Source organism: Vicugna pacos, chromosome 7, assembly GCF_048564905.1.
Source record: "Vicugna pacos chromosome 7, VicPac4, whole genome shotgun sequence".
NCBI classification, from domain to species: domain Eukaryota; kingdom Metazoa; phylum Chordata; class Mammalia; order Artiodactyla; family Camelidae; genus Vicugna; species Vicugna pacos.
In genome coordinates this window covers 20,305,921-20,326,899 of record NC_132993.1, presented here as the reverse complement: position 1 = coordinate 20,326,899, position 20,979 = coordinate 20,305,921, and the positions used below count along the sequence as shown (strand labels likewise).

General features: G+C 34.8%; 1 protein-coding gene across 2 annotated transcripts in view; it reads right to left on the bottom strand.

The window, feature by feature from the left end:
- The window catches only part of UBE2H (ubiquitin conjugating enzyme E2 H), a 90,984-nt gene that overhangs the window by 31,882 nt on the left and 38,123 nt on the right, over positions 1-20,979 (bottom strand). For both annotated transcript variants that reach the window (XM_031674134.2, XM_031674135.2), the window contains exons 2-3: positions 5,577-5,653; positions 4,908-4,982 (exon numbers count right to left, since the gene is read on the bottom strand). In XM_031674134.2, the coding sequence (XP_031529994.2) occupies positions 4,908-4,982; positions 5,577-5,653 (152 nt within the window). The remainder of the gene's footprint in view (positions 1-4,907; positions 4,983-5,576; positions 5,654-20,979) is intronic.

Below are 20,979 nucleotides of genomic sequence, written 5' to 3'. Positions count from 1 at the left end.
CCCCCCAGTTTAGATTTATCAAAAGTATTGCTGTTATTATTATCTATGAACAGGGGTCTTTTTGGTTCACATGAAGAGAAAAAAGGAGAGAAGGGGAATACAAGTGGAGAATCAGACTGAAAAAAGACGCAGTTAAGAAATGCTTGAGCTAACAGCCCAGAAGGGAAAAGGGGAAGGAAGAAAAGGAGTGGAGAATAGCTATATGTAAAGGTGTAAAGACAATAGCCACGAAGGAGTAAACTAAACTGTAAGCAGAGAGACAAAGGAAACAGTATGTACACTTACATGCACATATAATTAAAACTGAAAGGAAAAAATAAAGGAGGGTAGTGGAAAACATGGGGGCCAGCATGGGGTCTTAGCAAGTTACCAGGTGAGAATTCTGGTCAGGGATAGCCTGGTGGCTTTCTAGAACAAAAGATAGGAAAAGCTGAGACTCAGACAAAGATGCAAACAGCACATTCAAAAGATACACACTTGCCATATGTTTTTAAATATTTACTTTTATAAAAAAAGGGAACTTATTGTAGAATATTTGGAAGCTACAGAAAAAATATCTTTAATTCCCTTAACAGCCATGGATAATTATGTCCAAAATTTGGCATTCATACTTGGAATCTGCATGGAAAAAACACTATTATAGATATTATTTATTATAGTATTTAAATATACTGTATAATGTTAGACATTTTCCTGTGTGTTCCTTTAAAGCTGGTGTTAAAACATGAGTAACGGCTGTGAAACATTCTGTCCATTAAAATGTACCATAATTTAACTACTTTATTATCAACTGGGTCATTTAGGTTGCTTCCAAGTTTTAAGTTTTAAAAATAACACTGCAATTTAACCTTAGTGCACATCTTTGAATACTCCCTTAATTTAAGTAAAGTCACTCATAGGTTAGCCATATCATAATACCTTTGCTAACAATATTTAACCTGTCAATTTGATAAGTCATACAGTCCCTCAGTTTTTATTTTGCATTCTTTGGATCAGACATAAAACCATTTCGTATCCTATGCTTATTGGCTATTTTTAATTTTTATAAAAGATTGCTCTACATAACCCTATTTATGTATGAAATCGCTCATCTTTATTTCCCCTGAACAGCAACTGCAGGTCTGTTTCCTTTGATGGGTAAAAGCTTTTTCTTAGGAGATGAACACACGTGTAAGTGGCTGAAAATTGCGATTCTGAGGCATGGAATAGGTAGTCTCTGTAGCCACTTCTTTGCACAGAACAACACTTCACGGGCTGGGCATCACTCAAGGTTCTGAAAGAGTATTTCTAAAGTCCCATGCGCACCATCACATCTTGGAATCTTTGTAAAGATTACTCTGAATACACGAAACACAATCTTTCTTGTAAAAGCCTGTCTCCTCTATATACTCTCTCTTCCTCAATTGAGGTGCTGACTCACACCACTACCCACCCCTCCACCAAAGGCCATGAAAAGCTGTCACTTTTAAAGCAAATGCAGTATTTTATATATGACTTTTTCTCCTAACTAGTGAAGGCACTGCACATCCTTCCTAATTATATATCCTGAGTATTTAATACACAGGTCAATATCAAACATGCAGAGTTCATTTAATTCCAGTATCTCAATTTCTAGAAGAGGAAACAACAGTTCAGATATGTATCATTCTAATAGCCAAGGAGAACTGAGGCCAGAACCACTCTTTCCTGATACCCAGTCCACTGACCAATCACACTCTCCTACCTACAAAGCTGGTGACACACCCAGCAGCAGTGCGAGCATTCGAGAAATGTTTCTGAATGAAAAATATAAAACTCTGAACTTCCAAATAAATTAGAACTTAAAGATTCAAATATTACACTCCAATTGGTGTTACTTGGTTTTTCAATTCATCTTATTCTCTATAATTAAATGATTAAACCATTTCAGAAATTTATATCCAGCTTTAAAGCATCAAGATTTGCCATCACTCATGATATACAAAGAGAATGTAAAAATCTCAAAAGATGAGCTTAAGATGTTTGGAACAATGACAGCATTTTAAGAGTAAGTTCATAACTTTCCTGAGAGTCTGTTTATATTCCTTCTCTCTTTTCAAAGAGGAGCTGAGGTAGCTTTATTACTATTTTGGGGAGAAAAAAATACTTATTTAAAGATGTAAATTGTTTTTAAAAAAGCATTTTAAGTTAAACTTCAAGCAGTCATGTAACTACTGAAAACTCTCTGAAACTATCTGGAGTACATCCTAAAGATGACCATGTCAAATTGTATTGAATATATACTTAAATATACATAGAAAAATGTTTTAAAGTACATTTTCATAAACTTTATGTAAATGATATCCACTGAGGGATAGGCTTATGAAACATTTTAATTTTTCTTTATTTTCACTCACCTGGACTTCCTTACATTCCTACTACGGATATGGAGCATTTATACATTTAAAAAATATATTAATATTAAACAGAAAAGTATATATATGTTTTAAAATTCCAAGACGTAAGTATTAAGATGCTTAATCTAAATCCACACATCTTAATACTTAAGAAAGAAGGGTATGCCTGCCTAGATACTATAGAGGCAGGGTTTAAAAAGAAGAGGTTGGCTTTATCTTATCTCCTTGGCCTTCCATACAATTCTGCAACTACCTATACAATTCAAAAAGGAATCCTTGCCTATTCTAAGTGAGCTACTACCTCTCGAAATGTTTAAAGCACATTTCAACAGTAATTACATTGTTGATGACCTGAAAATGGGTCACCCCACACAACCGATAGAACTCTCTTATGCAATCTTCCTTTGGAGGAAACAAGGACAGCTTGTACAAATATTTCAACTAGATCTACTTCCCTAAGAGAAGATAGTACACACTTGCAGGTATTGCCAAGTTCTAAAGTACAAAAAGGCAAAGGAGAAATTATGAAGAAGTTAAATGAGCCTAGTCATTTGTCCTAACCAAGTTCATATTACATCATTAATTGAAGAAAGTACATAGGTTTCAGTTACGTCATTAGTTAATAAACAATGTCTGAAATTTAGATATTTGTTTCATCATAACAGTCAAAGTAAAATTGTATTACCTGGAAATATATGTTAAGACAAGATTTGAGAAATAACTACATTTCTACAGGATAGTAATTGCATGTCCACAGGTTCACTGTTAATTTCAACAGGCTCTATTTCCTTTCTGACCAAGAATCAAGGGTAACAAAACTAGAGCTAGCAAGCCAATTTTTAGTCTAAGTAAATAGGTATTTATGAAATATTATTGAATGAATTTATATGGTTTGGACATTCTGTTTGTAAAGGTTTAAAGATCGTACCACTCAACTACACACAAGTTTAAAATGCCTGTACATAAAGAAACACCCTAAAGTTAAAAGATAAACAGGGGACAGGGAACCACGACATGACACAAAAGCCTTCACAAACTGAGTGGAACCTACATTCCACCACACTGGAATGGAACTGAGAAAGGGCTGCTGTGCCAACTGTACTAAGGTATTAAGTCAGATACACTCAGGGATTGTCTCAAAGACTCAGCACCTCACAGCACTCTTCCTGTATCACCATTTGATAATTCTAAAACTTGGAGATTCTTGTAGCAATGGGGAGATCTTCAATTCAGTTATCTATAAAGTATCTTCTCAATTACTGAGTTTAGAAAACTCACCTAAGGGAACTTAAGAGGAAATTCCTAGTTCATTCTTTTTTTTTTCCCATTTTTTTTTAACTGAGTTATAGTCAGTTTACAATGTTGTGTCTACTCTTAAAATGAGCACTAAGAGTTCCCAGCCTAAGAAGGAATTATAGATGCTCTGTAATATTTTTATAGCATAAAACTCTCAAACATATATAGATGTCAGGCAGACAGGCTGGGGCATCTGATTGGAAATCAGTCTGTTCTAACTTTTCCACATTATTTATCCTAGACAGAAATGTGAAGGCCTAGAATCAAAACATAAAGCTAAGAATGTCTTTAATCCACTTCTTTTAAAAAAAAAACAAACCTTTTTTGGGTGGGTAGGGGGTAGTCTAAACTCCAAGAGTTCTGGCATTAGTTCTGAAGGCAAGCCCACAGCAGTAGCAAGATGTCTGAACTCTTGACAATTCTGAACATGAGGTTCAGTGCGGCAGAGAACACTCATAAAATATTCATTTTATTTTCTTCTTCCTTCTTAAAATTGGTCAGTATTTTATAATATTTTAAAATCATCTACAGAATGAAACTTTTAGAAGTTGATTTAAGTTAGCTAAGTTACTACCATTCCACAAAGGTATCAACCTTCAACCAAATATACCTCTGTAGCATCTGCTAAAATACCTAAATTGTCGCTAAAAGCCTTAATGGGGGTGACAGGTCAATATCACCAATTAGGGCAGAAGGAAGATGAAGGTGAGGAAAAAGGACCCTTTAAACAATCTCACTGAGGTTTCTACTCTACCTTCTTTAACTGTTTAGAAGGCTAAAAAGACGGAAGTGAAGAGGATGAAAAGGGGTACCCAGAGATGGAGTGAATAAAAAAGCAAAGCATGATAGAGGATTTTTAAATGAAAGAATTAGAATAGACACTATATAATATTAATTCCAACTATCTGGCATTTAAAATGAGAGTTAAGATGTTTATTATTTCACTAATAGCCTGAATGGACAGTGGGTCTTAAAACTGTTTAATCTGACTCTGAAAGACAGAAAAATCTATAGAGTTGTAGTTATTACAATCATGCAAAGGGGAGATTTAAACATCTTCTATCACACTATGGAAGTCCCCCCGCCCAAAGTTACTAATTAAAGGAAAAAAAGGAAAAATTCGGTTAAGTAACTAAATATTTCTGCAATTAATTATCTCCCATAAAACATATGTGTTTTTTTCTTTTTCTCTCTGATTTCAAAATTCTTTAAGGAGAGAACTGGGCAGTTACATACCTATAGATGGAGATTTGAAAGGGTATTTATCAGGAAGATCCACTCTAACTTTCCAAACTCCACCTTCATATGGTGCTGAAATAAAAGTAAAAATGTTGAACATTAAAACTATGTCTTCAAATTAGAAAATGAATCTGAGTGTTACGCTAAAACTCTAATCTCTTTTGAGAACCCTGCAAATTAATTCCTTCAAGAGTCAGGAATTCTTGTAACTAGTAGGTACTCTATGTTCAATCACAAAACTTTTCTTTAAAAAATCTAGAGTTTGCAAAGATTCATTTTCTCCCCCAAATTTACATGATTCTTTATAAAAGTATTGTGTGATTCCTTAAAAGATTAAACACTATTAACTTATTTGGTAAGTAATAGCCTACTATCTCAATCTATTCCATACCCTGCCAAAATAACAACAAAAAACATTTCCCTAAAACCATCCATAACAAAACCTAGAATTTACAATTCATGTTTAATATTGTCACACAGAGATAAAAGAGAAAAACATGTAAGGTAATTATGATGAGAGCAAGATTCCCTCACTGGTTCTAGAGTTAATTAAATTTATTTTTCAAAAACTACACATATCACCATCTGCTTTGATATTCTCATTGCCTATTAAGGAGCAGAGTAAAAGACTGTAATAGAAAAACACATACCAACACATATACTTACTTCCTTGTGGTCCATAAAATTTCACTACAAATTCATTGAGTCCTCCCAGGATCGTAACCTCATGCTTACTCTCAATGCTAAGATGGAGGTAAAGGAAATTACACAGGCTTTATATACCCAGAAGAACTAAAGCTGGCATCCCCAAGACATGCCATTTAAAGTGTCACCAACATTTTATATGAAACCAATAAAATATAAAATATGCATAATAATTCTGGTAATTTAGAAGGCAATATATACTCTCGTGCAAAGAATATGAAAGAGCTTTAGTTGAGAGACTCGTATTCAAAACCCAGAACTGCCCTTTACTGGGTTTGAGCCTAGATGAAATAATGTAAACTTACTCCCTGGGCCTTTGTTCTCCTTCGCAAATCAGGAAAACACTAGTTTATAAATTTCTGTGAGGATTAAACAGGTTAATTATGTAAAACATGTGAAGACTGCATTCTGTACATACATAAATGAAAAATAGGCACTTAATTTTAGTTTTTTCCCCCTCTGTACTCTCCCCGTCAACCTAACCCCAATGATCCCTTAAAGTAAATCCACATTCCCTTTAGTCAAATTTAAGCACTCAGGAAATCAATGAAATGCTGGGCTCCTAAAATTATAGATTTGTTAAGGAAGTTCCCATAGTTTTCTCCCTGGCTTAGAAATACAAAATAACTAGTGATACAACCTTACTCTAAGTAGTACTGCCAAATGCAAAAGTTCAGCAAAAAAAAAAAAAAAATTTTTTTAAAATATTGTTTATAGTATTTATTTTCAACTACTCTTTTCCTCCCTCCCAAACCTCTACCCTCCTAGACTGATGTCTAGATTCTTACGTGCTCTGGGGCTGTAATCATAGAGCAGTAACACTTCTGTTCTCTCTTCCTCAAAAACATACCTGTCCTGAGACCCAACCCTTTAAAGTACTAACATTCAATTATAGAAACCAAACCAAACCAAACCACATCTAGAAGAGAAAGCTGCTGGCTTACCATCTGTTTTATGTCTTTCCTTTGTAGTCTAACCCAATAATGACTCCACTGATAGAAATTTTAGGTGGTGGGGGCTTTGGGGAGCTTTCAAATCCCACTGTAACATTTAATAAAAACAACAACCAAATACAATAGACTGGTCTCATTTTTCCCCCACAGTAGTGTAAATTAAATTATATGTACTATTATACAAAAGAGAAAAAAGCCAAAGAAAAATTTAAATGATCTCTTAAATAAAGTATTTTTTTTAAAAAGGCTCAAAATTAAGTATTTGGCTCTCCAATCCTCTGTCCTGTAGGCCACAGAGCAGACAGAGGCCACGTGTATTTTTGGCAAAGTTCTTGCTCAAGAGCCATGAGCAGTATCCACCAGAGTGTTAAGATCATTTAGTCTATTTGAGCTCATTCTTTTCTAAATGAAAACTAACTACTTTAATAACATGTTCATTGAAAGGATTCAAATAGTATCCACCTTGGAAAACTGGCTTTATTTCTTATGGCCAAGTGACGCATGCATGTATGCTCTGGTGTACTAAATTCTTCCTGACCAGTCACCCTCTGACGTCCCCCTGCAAAATATTCCAAAGCTAACACTAATGTAATAAATTAAAGGTACAAGTTTAAATTATTTTAAAACAAAAACAACCAAAAAACTTCCTCTGTATTAGTGAAAGAAAAAGAAGCTAAACATAGTTACAATAAGCAAAATTAAATACAATTAAGTTCTCAAAGAAAACAAGTAGATAAGAAGGCTTTCTCGTGAATGACACCAAAGCCAGAAACCACAGAGGGACACATTAGCAGATGTAAGCACACAGACAGACATTTAAAATTTCTATATTGTTAAAAAAAAATAGGAAAAAAAGAAGTTAGAAAAAAGGACAAACTAGGAAGAAAAGGTCAGAACACTGAAATTAAGAAAACTGAAATGAGCAAAATTAAGCTATAAATTCATTAAAGTAGTTTAAAACTGAGATGTTTTCCACTATTAATTGATAAAGATGAAAGAGATAGATAAAACTCAGTATTCAGTGGAGTGTAAATTAGTATTCCTTAGGACAAATTAAGCACTGTATTCAAAAACTCAAAATGAATTTGCTCTTTTACTCAAATTTCACTTCTTGAAGTTATTTAAAAAAACAGACAAACAAAAAACAGACACTGCTGGTGGGACTGTGATTTGGTTTCAACCACTTTGGAAACTACTGGTGTGGTAAAGCTGCACACATGTATGTTCTGTGCCCATCAGCACTACTCCCGGGAGATACGGATGGCTATGTTCACCAAAACACATGTTTAAGAACAGCACAAACAGCGCTATTCGTAATATTCAAAAATTAATTTACAACCCAAAGGTTCATCAACAATAAAAAGGATAAATCATAGTAAGGTCACCCAACAGAATATTACACAGCAATAAAAAATGAATTGCTACATGTACATGGATAGGTCTCACAGATATTTTAGTCAGTGAAAGAAACCAGATACCAAAGAGCACACACAACATGATTCCATTTACACACATTTCAAACAGGCTAAGTGAATAAATCTATGGTGATAGAAATTAGGATAGTAATTACCACCTGTGAATTGGAATAGGGTTTGAGGGGGGTTTCTAGGGTGCTATTTACTGTTCTATTTATCACTGAGCTACAAAAATGATTTGTGCATTTTTTTGTATATATGTTACTATTTTTAAAAAGTTTACTAAAAATAAGACTGTGTACCTGGTATGTAGAAATATGTTTATGCTTTTTAATATAAAAATTAAATAAACATTTTAAATAAAAATGGATATAATCTAAATATTTATCAATAGGAAACTGGTTAAATGAATTATAAGCCATTATACAATAGGCTGCTACTAGCATTTATTAACGTTTTCTAAGGTCTTCTCCCCACCCAGCTGTTCCTCTGACTTATGTTTCTACTCACCTTGGGGTATCCAGAAGTAGTGAAATGAATATACTGTATTACTACAGATAAAGATATCCCAGACATTAAACAAAACTAAATAAATTTGCAAGGAAAATAAATAATTGAGAAAGGGAGAGGATTGAATGAGTTTAACACAGGAAGTCATAAACTAATTTTGCAATACAAAAATCTGTAGAAGTAGGATTCCCCATCAAACAGACTAATTTGCTATGAATGACACTCATCTACAGCAATTACTCTTAATTAATCACTTAAAATTATAAGTTATGCACATGAATGTCCCTTCCAGAAAACTGAAGATATCTTTTCTAACCTTTATGTGGGTGCAATAAATCTACGTTGCTTCCATCTTGTGATGTTTGGGATTTAGTCCATGCTATTTTACCTACTTTCCAAAGAAGAGTCTCCTTTCGAAACAGTCATGTTAAAATGAGATTAGAAATTAATGTTCCAAACCTCCTCTTTCCCATGACGCCTGGTACAACCTACATGCAGATACACTGGGTCTGTCATTAATTACACATTATACTGTGAATTAAAGAATTCTTATAGGCCATTTCATACGAAAAGCTAGAAGTAAACTGAATGAAACCTTTAAAACTTCTACCAAGTTGGTAAAATGAAGAAGCTGTGCTATATTTATGCCCTGGAATGGTCCAGACACTAAATCAGATGGAAAAAAGGAATTTAAGTTTAGTTGAAAGAAAAACAGTGCATTAAAAATAAGCCATTCCATCATCACGAATGAATGACTTGCCCACAAAAAATATAAAATTACTTGACTGCTGTTACCATGTGTATTTATGGTAGAGGCTATGAGTTTCTTTCTCCTCTCTGCTGCAAAGTCAAGGGCAAGGAAGGCAAATGAGAAGGCAGGATACAGTGACAAAAATAATGATCTATTTCTGAGATGTGCTGGTCAGGCTAGTAGACTGGCGGGAACTCACAAGAAGGTTCCTTCATTACTTTCTTTCAAAGCTTGGAAATATAAAATATCCTTTAGATATTGTTCAGATAAAAATATGCTAAGTAAACCGATAAAAGTCACATTTTACTCACCTCTAAGTTATTCATAAAATACTTGTTTTTACTTACTTAGCATTTCACTATTAAGGAATATCAGCATTTTGAGTAGAATAATGATTAACATTCCCAGGAACCCAAGTTCATGTCACTTTTAAAATGCCAGCCACCCACCACCTTATTTTCCCTGAATGGCTTTATGATTACACAACCTAATATTTAAAGGTTAATGCCAAACTGTCAGGAGATAACTGACACTCTTGGCAAAACGTGTCTATCGGGATTTTAGAAATGATTTTTATATAGTTCTGGAATTTTCCAGAAAGGAAGCCAAGGGCTAAGCCTGTTAACAGGTCAAGGACCTAGGATTCAGACAGTTTACTGATAACGCATTTATAAAAGAGAGTGACTTCTCTGAGCTGTGTCCATGGCAGTAAGGGACTAGGGTAAAGAATGGGCATCTGTGCAGAAGGTAGAAGCAATTTGTGTGGCTTTCTCTCTACATGTTCAGACCAGTCTGCTTTCAACTCTCGTTGAGGTTAGTCACATTACAAAGCTGAAGAAACTGAGCAGCATTCACTACCTAGTTTTCTTGATAAAAAAATACAGTAAGTCTATTACCATATGACCCAGTAATCCCACTCCTGGGCATATATCCAGAAAGAATGCTACTTCAAAAAGACACCTGCACCCCAGTGTTCATAGCAGCACTATTTACAATAGCCAAGACATGGAAACAGCCTAAATGTCCATCAACAGATGACTGGATGAAGAAGATGTGGTATATTTATACAATGGAATACTATTCAGCCATAAAAATCGACAACATAATGCTGTTTGCAGCAACATGGATGTTTCCGGAGAATCATTCTAAGTAAAGTAAGCGAGAAAGAGAAAGAAAAATACCATATGAGATCACTCATATGTGGAATCTAAAAAAATAAAAATAAATAAATACATAACAGCAACAGACTCATAGACATAGAATACAAACTTGTGGTTGCCAAGGTGGGGGAAGTGAGAAGGGACAGACTGAGAGTTCAAAATTTGTAGATATTGATAGGCATATGTAGAATAGATAAACAAGATTATACTGTATAGCACAGGGAAATATATACAAGATCTTGTGGTAGCTCACAGTGAAAAAAAATGTGACAATGAATATAGGTTATGTTCATGTATAACTGAAAAATTGTGCTCTACACTGGAATTTGACACAACATTGTAAAATGAATATAACGCAATAAAAATGTTTAAAAAATACAGTAAGTCTATTAATCCATTAATGTGCAAAAATTATAAAAATAATACTTTGGGGTTATGTTTGTAAAGCATCCTCTTTTAGAGATAAAAATCAAAATATTCACTAATTAAAATACATATCTAGGATTTGCTTTAAAATAACCCCGTGTGGATAGTTAGGAGGGGTACAGGAGAAGAAAACTGACCTTGAGTCAATAATTACTGAAGCTGAGTGATGGGTATGTGGGGGTTCAGTATATTGTTCTTTCTAGTTTGAAATTTTCCATAGTAAAAGTTCTGAAAAATTAATGTAGTCAGCTATCAGAATTTTAGCATTTAACAATCATAACAATTTAGAAGAATTTAGCTATTATAGCTCTCTTTAGAGCTTATGAAATGATTCAACATCTTCCTGAGGTCCAATACTTAGTTTGAGGAAGAAAACAAATAGCAAGTTTGTTAAGAAAACAAAGAGAGATTAAAGAGAATACTCTGCCAAGACAGCAAATCAAATTCCAGAAGAATCAAATTTGAATGGATTCAAAATGATGGCTAGGAAAATCCAACCACAATGAAGGAAGATGAGCATGGCTTTTGCATATCCATAATAAATAGCCTCCGGGCAAACAATAATTACAGATGTGCCTTTGTTTAAATTATAAGAAACAAAATGGCAGAGAAGCAAAGGCTCCTGGTTAAGATGAAAGTTTAAATTCTTTTTAAATAGTTTTTTTTTAATGTGTGCTCTTCATATTAGGAGGAGGGGAGACTTTTACTCAAAGGAGAAACAATAAAAATAACAGAAATAAAAGCTACTGAGAAAATAAGCATAGGAAAAAAGATGAAAGGCAATAAGAGGGAAATACACATATATAAAAGATGAGGGCACATTTTTATTCATTTATCTCAATCTGGGAGGCAACAATGTCAAGAGCAATCAAAAAAAATACATACTTATGTATTACCTCCTAAGCTCAGCAATTTTATTGCCTGTATCCCCCCCAAAAGTATTTATACTTCTCATGTGACTTAATAGGAATCTATTAAGCTGAGCCATGGAGAATACAGTGTTAGCATCAATTAAATCCATGCAAGACCACAGGTTTCATTTCTATTTAAAGTTGGTTTACTAAATATTGTACAAACTTCCCACACAAGCACCATAGGGCAAACAAAAACTACTCTGAAACAGAGCCTACCTTCAAGAAGCTTTAAATTTAGCAAAAGAACAAGAGATCTGTACGTTAAGGAGTAAATACAAAAAAAAGAATTTGCATAAAGCACTTCTAGAGTAGGAAGAGGCTGCAGGTAGAGAATGATGGTTTGCTATGGGAAGGTTAAGGATTTACACAGGCCAAAGAATAGCATGTGATTATGTAGAGGTGGGGAGAAGGCATTTAAAAGCAAAGACAGAAAAGCACAGGATAGGTCCAGAGACTGGGGAGCAGTGTGCATTTTTATTTTGAGGAGTGGACCATGGGGAGTATTAGAAAGTAGACCAAGACCAGATTACAAAGGGCCCCAAAGCATGGATTTTATTTGGTGAACTGAGAGAGAGCTGGTATATTTCTATGCATAGTGCACATAGCTGGGCTTTACAAAGATAACCAAGCTGTGGTGTGTATGATGGGCTGAAGGTGTGTTAAGCAGAATTAAAGCAGAAAAGAAAAGACACATTCAAGGCCTCAACTAAGGTAGTAGCCATGGGAATGAGGCGAGGGATTAAGCAGACACTTTCACAGGCTTTGCAACTAACTAGCCACTAGCACAGCCAGCAGAAAGCTCCAACGTTGCTAGAATGTTTCATGAGAAACCAAAAAAGGAGATTTCTATGTCAATCTCCTAATTTCTAAATGTAAACAAAACAGATATGCTCCAATGCCTCTCTCACTGAAGCCTTCTGGGACCACCCTACGTACAACCAATACTGCTACATTCCTACCAACTAATATACTACATATTTTACCCCATTTAGTTTATCTGTCTCCTACTACTATAATGCAAGCTCCGTAATGGTGGGGATTGTCTATTTTGTTTACTGCCACATTCCTAGAGCCTAGATGAGCACTTGGCACACAGCAGGCACCCAATCAGTATGTATAAAATGAATATATGAATGAAGCTGCAAGACAGGCCTAACCTGAAGCTGCCAGTCTGAGATCTAAGTATAGACTCAGCCTTGTCAGAGAAGTGATGTGACACTATTAATGGCAAAGTGGAACACAGGACAGAATGAATACTTTTTTTTTAATGGAAGATGCTAAGTTCAGTTTCAAACACACTAAATCTGAAGTATAAATGGACAAACCAAGGGGCAGTATGCTATAAGCAGCTTGGAAACCTCGTGATTTAAAAGGAGTCATCTTGTATATCACGTAACTCTGAGACTGTTTCCTAACCTCTAGGATAAAAAGCAGGGGGGAGTCAGGGGTGTGCTTTGGGGAGGGGCTACTACCTCACTCACAGAAATGTTGAAGATGAAATGACCTATCCACAACAGGTTCCTGGCCCAGCAACAGACAAAACAAGAATTCAGTTTTTTTAATGTAAAATAAATATACAAAATTCTGACTAAATTTCCACGTGAGTAAAATTTACTTACGTAACACTACTCTAACATTATCTAAAAAATTAAGTTTCCTTCTACATTCTTAAGCAGAATACTGAAAACAACAAGAAGCAGCAAACAAAAAAACTGCTCTCCTGATGTTAAGTCATCATCAGGAATAACAGCTGTTATTTGGTACTACAGAATGCAATGATGCCCTTAGGAACTACAAGGTATATACTTAATTTCTGAAACAGATATTCCCCATACTGCTAGACTGAAGGGGTTGGTAAGTCCTTTTCCTAGTTTCTCTTCCTTCTTTAGACAGGTTCAGAGCTGTTACTGGGCACTATTCCTTAAAATGTATCTATGGTAGACTATAAAAATCAGGTAACCAAAGTTGATGAAATTTTATTTAAAAAATAAGGTTAAATAATTCTAAACAAGACATTCTCCAATAAGTAAAATACCTAATTTTTTAGCTGTTTGTGGGTTGCAACTAAGCCCAACAACTGTGAAGTGAAGGAGGTATCACTTATTTAAAAACAGTTTTTTCACAGTTCAATCCAATGTATCCACCTCCAGACAGGCAGAGCTGGGGCTGCCAGGCCTGGGGGCTTCTTGGCAAATGCCCCCAGCTCCTTTCCACCCTTCAAGGAGAGGTGACTTTAAAAACAGCAGAAAAGGAAGAAGAAAGGAAGTGCAGTAGCAGAAAGAAAAAAGCTTTTTCAAAATAAATACGTATTGTCCAAAAGCAAAACAAAAAAAAACTGACAACTTACTGTACCATACTGAATACTTAAATACTCATTATCTAAGGGATAAAAAGTAGCATACATGTATTTAATTTTACATAAGAATGTCCAAAAATTTAAACAGCATGCATGTTCACTACCACCCAGCAGACTATAAATCACACTTGCCTTTGGAAAGGAATTTTTTTTTGTTGTTGTTCTTAAGTCATGCTTTCATTTAAAGCTTCCATGTCAGAAATCAAAGTAAACACTGGCAAGATCTAAGAAAATGTTATTTTTTTAAATGGGAAAATCATAACTTAGCTTTTCCCTAGATACATTATTCTGCTACCAGATTCCCAAATAACAAAGTAAAACACTCAAAAGAAAAATTAAGAGTCATAAGTTACGGAAAACATTTTTTTCAAATAGGTTTTAGAAAAAGGAAGTGTATCAGAAAAATATACAGAAAATCTAAGCCCCACTCCAACCCCAACAAAATGTTGTATACAACAGGTTTACAAAGTCAGACCCAGCTGCAGAAGTGAGAGAGAGAACCAAAGGGAAATACAGAAAAATAATGAAATAATGTCATTTGCAGCAACGTGGACAGACCTAGAGATTATCATATTAAGTGAAGTAAATCAGAGAAAGAAATACCATATGATATCACTTATATGTGTAATCTATACAAATTTTTATTTACAAACCAGAAATAGACTCATGGACACAGAAAACAAACTATGGTTACCAAAGAGGAAAGAGGGGAGGAGGAATAAATTAGGAGCTTGGGTTAACAGAGACACACTACTATATATAAAATACATAAACAACAAGGACCTACTGTACAGCACAGGGAACTATATTCAATTTCTTGTAATAAGATATAATGGAAAAGAATCTGAAAATATATGTATATATATGAATGTATATGTATAACTGAATTGCTTTGCTATGTAACTGAAACTGTAAATCAACATTTCAATAAAAAATAAATTTTAAAAAATGACACCATCTTGAGATCAAGAAAATACAGTCAAAATAGAAATAAGACTTACACTTTTTAAGAAGTTCAAATTCCAGTTAAGCACCAAATATTTAGGAGGCTACTGATAAAATAGAAACCGTTTTTTAATACACAAACTTTGCTGCTTTGCTATTTTATGGGAACAACGCCTTGTTTATTTTTAACTGAAAATGTACAAATCCATATATATAAATTAACAATGTATTAGTTAATTATACAGTATATTACTTGTAAATAACACATGAAATATTAATGAAAAGCTTAGTTTTCACAATTTGGCTTGTTATAGCTTGATTCCAAGGCAAAACCCACGGCATGTTAAAAATAAAGCATCTTCCAAAAGAAGTGCTTATTTCTTAAGTGTGATAATGGCATGATGGTTATTTAAGAAAATGTCCATATTTTTAAGAGGGGCTATTGATATGTGTAGGTGTTAAACAACAACGTCTGGGATTTGCCCTAAGATACTTCAGAAAGATGAAAGAAAAACAGACGTGTGAGAAAATACTGATAATTGCAAAACTTTAATTTGAGTAATGGGGAGTCATTAAACTAATCTTTAATTTTGAGTACACTTGAAAATTTTAATAAGATTATTTTTTTATTTTCTAATGTCTATCATTTCTTTTTTTTTTAATCAGAAGACTGTATACGTTTAACTACACTATACTTCTGTGGAAAAGGGACAGTCACTGCCAAAGAATTACCAGCTAATCAAACATCCAGTTTAAATCTGTAAACTTGCAATACAACTTTGAACTACACAGAAAAAATTAAAACTAGCAAGATTCTCAAGACACAAGACACACCAGAGACATCAAGCCCACAATGAAAATCGAAATAAATGACCCAGAAAAATTGTTTAAAAACTGTTTTGGGGAAAAATTTTAGAAGGTAGGACACATTACAAGATACCAGTACTCAATTACAGCTTCTGGTTTTCCTGTCCTCCGTGTGGCGGTAGATGAAACTATGTCCACATGCCAGGGAGGCAAACAGGAAGAACCCTGTCATTCCAAAGGCAGACTACCTAATCACAGTAGGCTGGAGGAGAAAAACAAACGAATCACAACCTTATGGATGACAACAGCACCTGAAAACTTCGTAGTCACAGGCAACATATAATTTCCCCAGAGATGATACAGAAACATGAAAACAGTTGAGGGGCTGTCTGCAAAATCCCAATGGAAACATCTATTTAAAACACATTCTACCTCCCCTTTTTGGGCTGTATGCTTCTTCACTAAGCCATTCACAGTACAGGGCATCATGAAGCAACTTCTCAGTTAAGTATCACTTACTTCTCAGTATCATTATGGAATACCTATGCAGTGTATTTGTATTCACGTTTCCAGTGTTGTTCTCTTCTTGGAAAATCCTTGAGAACTTTACTTCCTTTACTCAATTTAAACACAGTAGACCAGTTCTTACCCTAACACCTGGTATGCAGGCTATAATGCCACTCAATGAAAACAGAATTAAGTTAATCAAGTGTTCAATAATCCTTACCCACAGACACTCCAATTAAGGCATATGTGAATCACTCACTGTAAACAGTGACACTTCAAAGGAAATACTTTCTTTGGCACTCTCCAAGTGATATACAGTACATTACAACTGCAGAGTGATGTGTAAAACTTAACACCAAGCAGTTGTACCCATTCAGCAGATGAAGATTATGGAAAAGTGGAAAACAATGGGTCACAGAAATGAGAAGGAGGAGATCTTGGATATATGGTCATCCACTTTAAAAAAAACAAAAAAGAACAGTCAATGCACCTTGAAGTCTTGGAGCTAACTATGGAAAGACCCAGGTCCACAACACAGGCCATAGCTCTTCTTCCTCTTTTCCTGTACTGGCTAATCATGAGTATGTGTCTGTAGAGACCAAGGATTCCCCACTGTAATGTTATGACTTCAATAACCTCCAAGAGAATTTCTTAAAGCAAGCTCTTTAAACCCAGAAGAAAGAGGGAGAGATAACAACTAGTTTGTCCTTATAAACCACTGTTCTAGAGCTCTGGTCACAGTGCCTCCTCACTCCCTCACTTCTCCAAAACATGAATGACCAATGCCTCCTGTTCTCTTTAATATTCCACAGTCACTAGAAATTGCAGGTGTCAAATATTAATAACTTAAATCTCTATTTCATAAAAATGATAAGGGGGAAGTGAGTAGCACATACGCAGGGTCTTTAAAGTAATACATGTACAAAAAATAAGAAACAGGTTCAAGATCATTGTTAAGATTTTATACTGAAAAAAAGCAGAACTACAGATGAATACACTGGATAGAACACCAAATTAAGCTGCAGTCCACCACATAGAGAACTCTGTGTTCCAAGACAAAGGAATATGCCTTTATTCAATTGAGTCCAGTTTCTATTACTCATTTGGAGGACTTGAGAGGTAGCAGCAATTATCTGTTGGAAGTTTAATAAAGGCTTGGAAAAACAAGTGTTTTTAAAAAAGCATTAAATGCTACACACAAGAAATTAATGCAACACTGTAAACCGACTATACTTCAATTTAAAAAAAGGATTAAAAAGTAATCTAAGTGATATGGAAAACAGCAGTGTCTTCTTAATTGAAATTCTCCTTAAAAGCTATATGAAAGCATAGTTAGTAGGCAAATATCCCATTAGATATGTTCAAGTAGCTATTATAAGCTGTCTTTATTATCTTTATGAATAATTACGATGAAAAAACTGGGATAAAAAATTTCAACAGAAACTGGAATACTGCTTTAAAAAAAAAGTCCATAGTGAAAATAAGCAAAAGAAATGAAATTTTAAAACAGAAAAAGTTGCTTTTAAAGAAAACACCCTATCATAAGAAAACACCAATATGACTGAATAAGCAGAAAACCCAGAAAAGTCACGAACGATAAATGCTGAGAGGGTGTGGAGAAAAGGGAACCCTCCTACACTGCTGGTGGGAATGTAGTTTGGGGCAGCCATTATGGAAAACAATACGGAGATTCCTCAAAAAACTAAAAATAGACTTACCATATGATCCAGCAATCCCACTTCTGGGTATATATCTGGAGGGAACTCCAATGCGAAAAGATACATGCATCTCAATGTTCATAGCAGCACTATATTCAACAGCCAAGACATGGAAGCAACCTAAATGTCCACTGACAGATCACTGGATAAAGAAGTTGTGGTATATTTACAGAATGGAATACTACTCTGCCATAAAAAAGAATAAAATAATGCCATTTGCAGCAACATGGATGGATCTGGAGAATGTCATTCTAAGTGAAGAAGCCAGAAAGAGAAAAAAATTTCGTATGATATCACTCGTATGTGGAATAAAAAAAAAAGACACTAGGAACTCATCTACAAAACAGAAAGAGACTTGCATACTTAGTAAACAATCTTATGGTTACCAGGAAAAGGGGGTGGAAGGGGATAAATTCGGGAGTTTGAGATCTACAAATGTTAGCCACTATATATAAAAATAGATCAAAAAAATTTTTTTCATTTCTTTTGTATAGCACAGGGAACTATATTCAATATCTTGTAATAACCTTTAATTAAAAAAATATGAAAATGAATATATGTATGTGCATGCATGACTGGGACACTGTGCTGACCACGAGAAATTGACACATTGTAACTGACTGTACTTCAATAAAAAAAGAAAACCCTGGAAAGTCAAGAGATGTGAGGTGAAAGTAGACTTAAAACTAGGTGTGTAATGTGATACAACCACAAGGGTGGCTGGAGATATTTTAAGCATCATACAAGTAACAGGTGATAGAGCTGAGAAAGGAAGCTTTCTTGCCATGCTAGTAAGACTGCTAGCTGGAGACCCACAAAAATGACTAACACATAGTAAGAAATGGGTTGTCAGGGACAGTTCAGAGATACGAAAGTGATAAGTGATATGGAAACAAGCCCAATAATTTAAAGTAAACAGAAGTTTGAGATTTAAATATGCACAAACAGTAAGGGAATAAAGGCTGTATTGTTATGAGCTATTAGTAGGAAACCAAAAAATCAAGTTTCTCACAAGGAGTCTTTCCTGAATAATTAAGCAGTGTTGGGGGGAAAAACCCAGCTATTCAGCAAAACAAAGAGAAAACAAACCCAGACATACACAACAGTGGTGTATATATAGCAAGAAAATTTGGCATTGAAAAGGTGACAAAACTATTAGGTTTCCCTCTCCCACGTTTGTACCATGGGGACAAGTAGGACTGATAGGCTCAGGTGCCACTAAGTGAGACAAACAGCGTGCTGGTGCCACCACCACAGGGCAGAGTGCAGTTCTGAGAATGCCTTTCAATATAAGTAAGCAAGCTCATCTGGTGAAATACTGAGTTTTAGTCTTTTTGTCTTTTAAAATGTGAGTACAGCTTAGAGCAACCTCCCATTCCCCTAACCCTTTAATCCCACTGCCCAGATATTACTATTGTTTACATATTTTATATATTAATGTTTATATATATATTCATATCATTATGTACACTCAGACACACAGGTGTAAACTGTCCTGTAAACACTTTTCATCATGTTATATGGAGTACATCTTTATTAGTACATATATCTCAGCTTCCTTAAAAAAAAAATGCCTGCACCCATTAGTGAACAGGTAGGTTGTTGTCAGTGTTTTGCTATTACAATGTTACAATGAACATTTCAGTACATGTCTCTTGCTGTACTTTTTCAAGTTTCTGCTTGCAATTTCAATAATTGGAACTTTTGAGTCAAAGGGATATATACCTAAGTTTGATAGTACCTAAATGTCCTTAAAAAGGGCTGCGTACAGTTACTTTCTAGCCACTGTCATATAAGCCAACTTGTTTTCCTCATACTCTCACCAACGTTGATATTAAAGCTTTTCAAGTGAAACAAAGTTAATCTTTAAACACTACCCCAATTGCCATATGCACTTCAAATTGCTCAGTGCTCTTTCTCACCAATTCAACTCTACTGAACTTCCTTCTTGCCTCTCTAACACAACACCTGAATCTGAAGGTGGCCCTCCAAGATTCATGAACAAAAACGCACTAGGATATGAAGCACCTTTCATTAACTATCCCAAAGACAAGGCTAGCCAATTAAATTTCACTTAACTCACGGGACAGGTTAACTCCAGAGTCTGGGCAGAAAAAGCTGAAAACCAGGAAAAGTTTAGTATGACATGTCACCACTCAAAAGACAGGAGCAGTATCTTACCTACCTCTCTAAATACCCAAGGCACTTGTAACTCTAAATTTATGCCCCAAATAGGTTGTGAGGTTAATTTCTTATTTCTTGGCTGGACCTGACATTTTAAATAGCTCCTTGGACCAAACTACTTTTGCTGTTACAGCGTACAAAATAATGAATTCTCTCAAAAGAATTATAGATTTGAATCCTTTAACAAGGTATTCAACATTTAAAGAAATATGTTAATCTCCAATTTACCAAAAGCCATAGACTTTTTAAGACAAATGAGAGATCTTGTAGTAATTTAATGACCAAGTAAATATTATTCACTGCTGGGCCATATGGTATCATATGATTAAGTTTTTTCTTTTCGGTTTCTTTCCCCCAAGGAAATAATCACTGCCTCAAAAAACTATGCAAATAAGAAACCAAAGTATCTATCACTATTTGTCCCTCGACTGACAGAACTGTCTCAACATGTTCAAACACATCTAGATGAATACTTGTATCTGCATGTTGTCCCTTGCGAATTTACCTTCCTCACGCTTAGGCTTGATCAGGTAGTACGCATTCCCTGAGCATACGCTGGCTGGACGGCAAAGGAAGGTGACTCACGATTATTCCAGCTGACAGAAGGAAGCCAGACAGGGAACAGGACCTGACTGCACTCTGCCTGAAATAATGAACTTTTGTTAAAAAAGGAACCACTAATATCACTTTAAAAGAAACAGAAAGTATCTAACCAGCA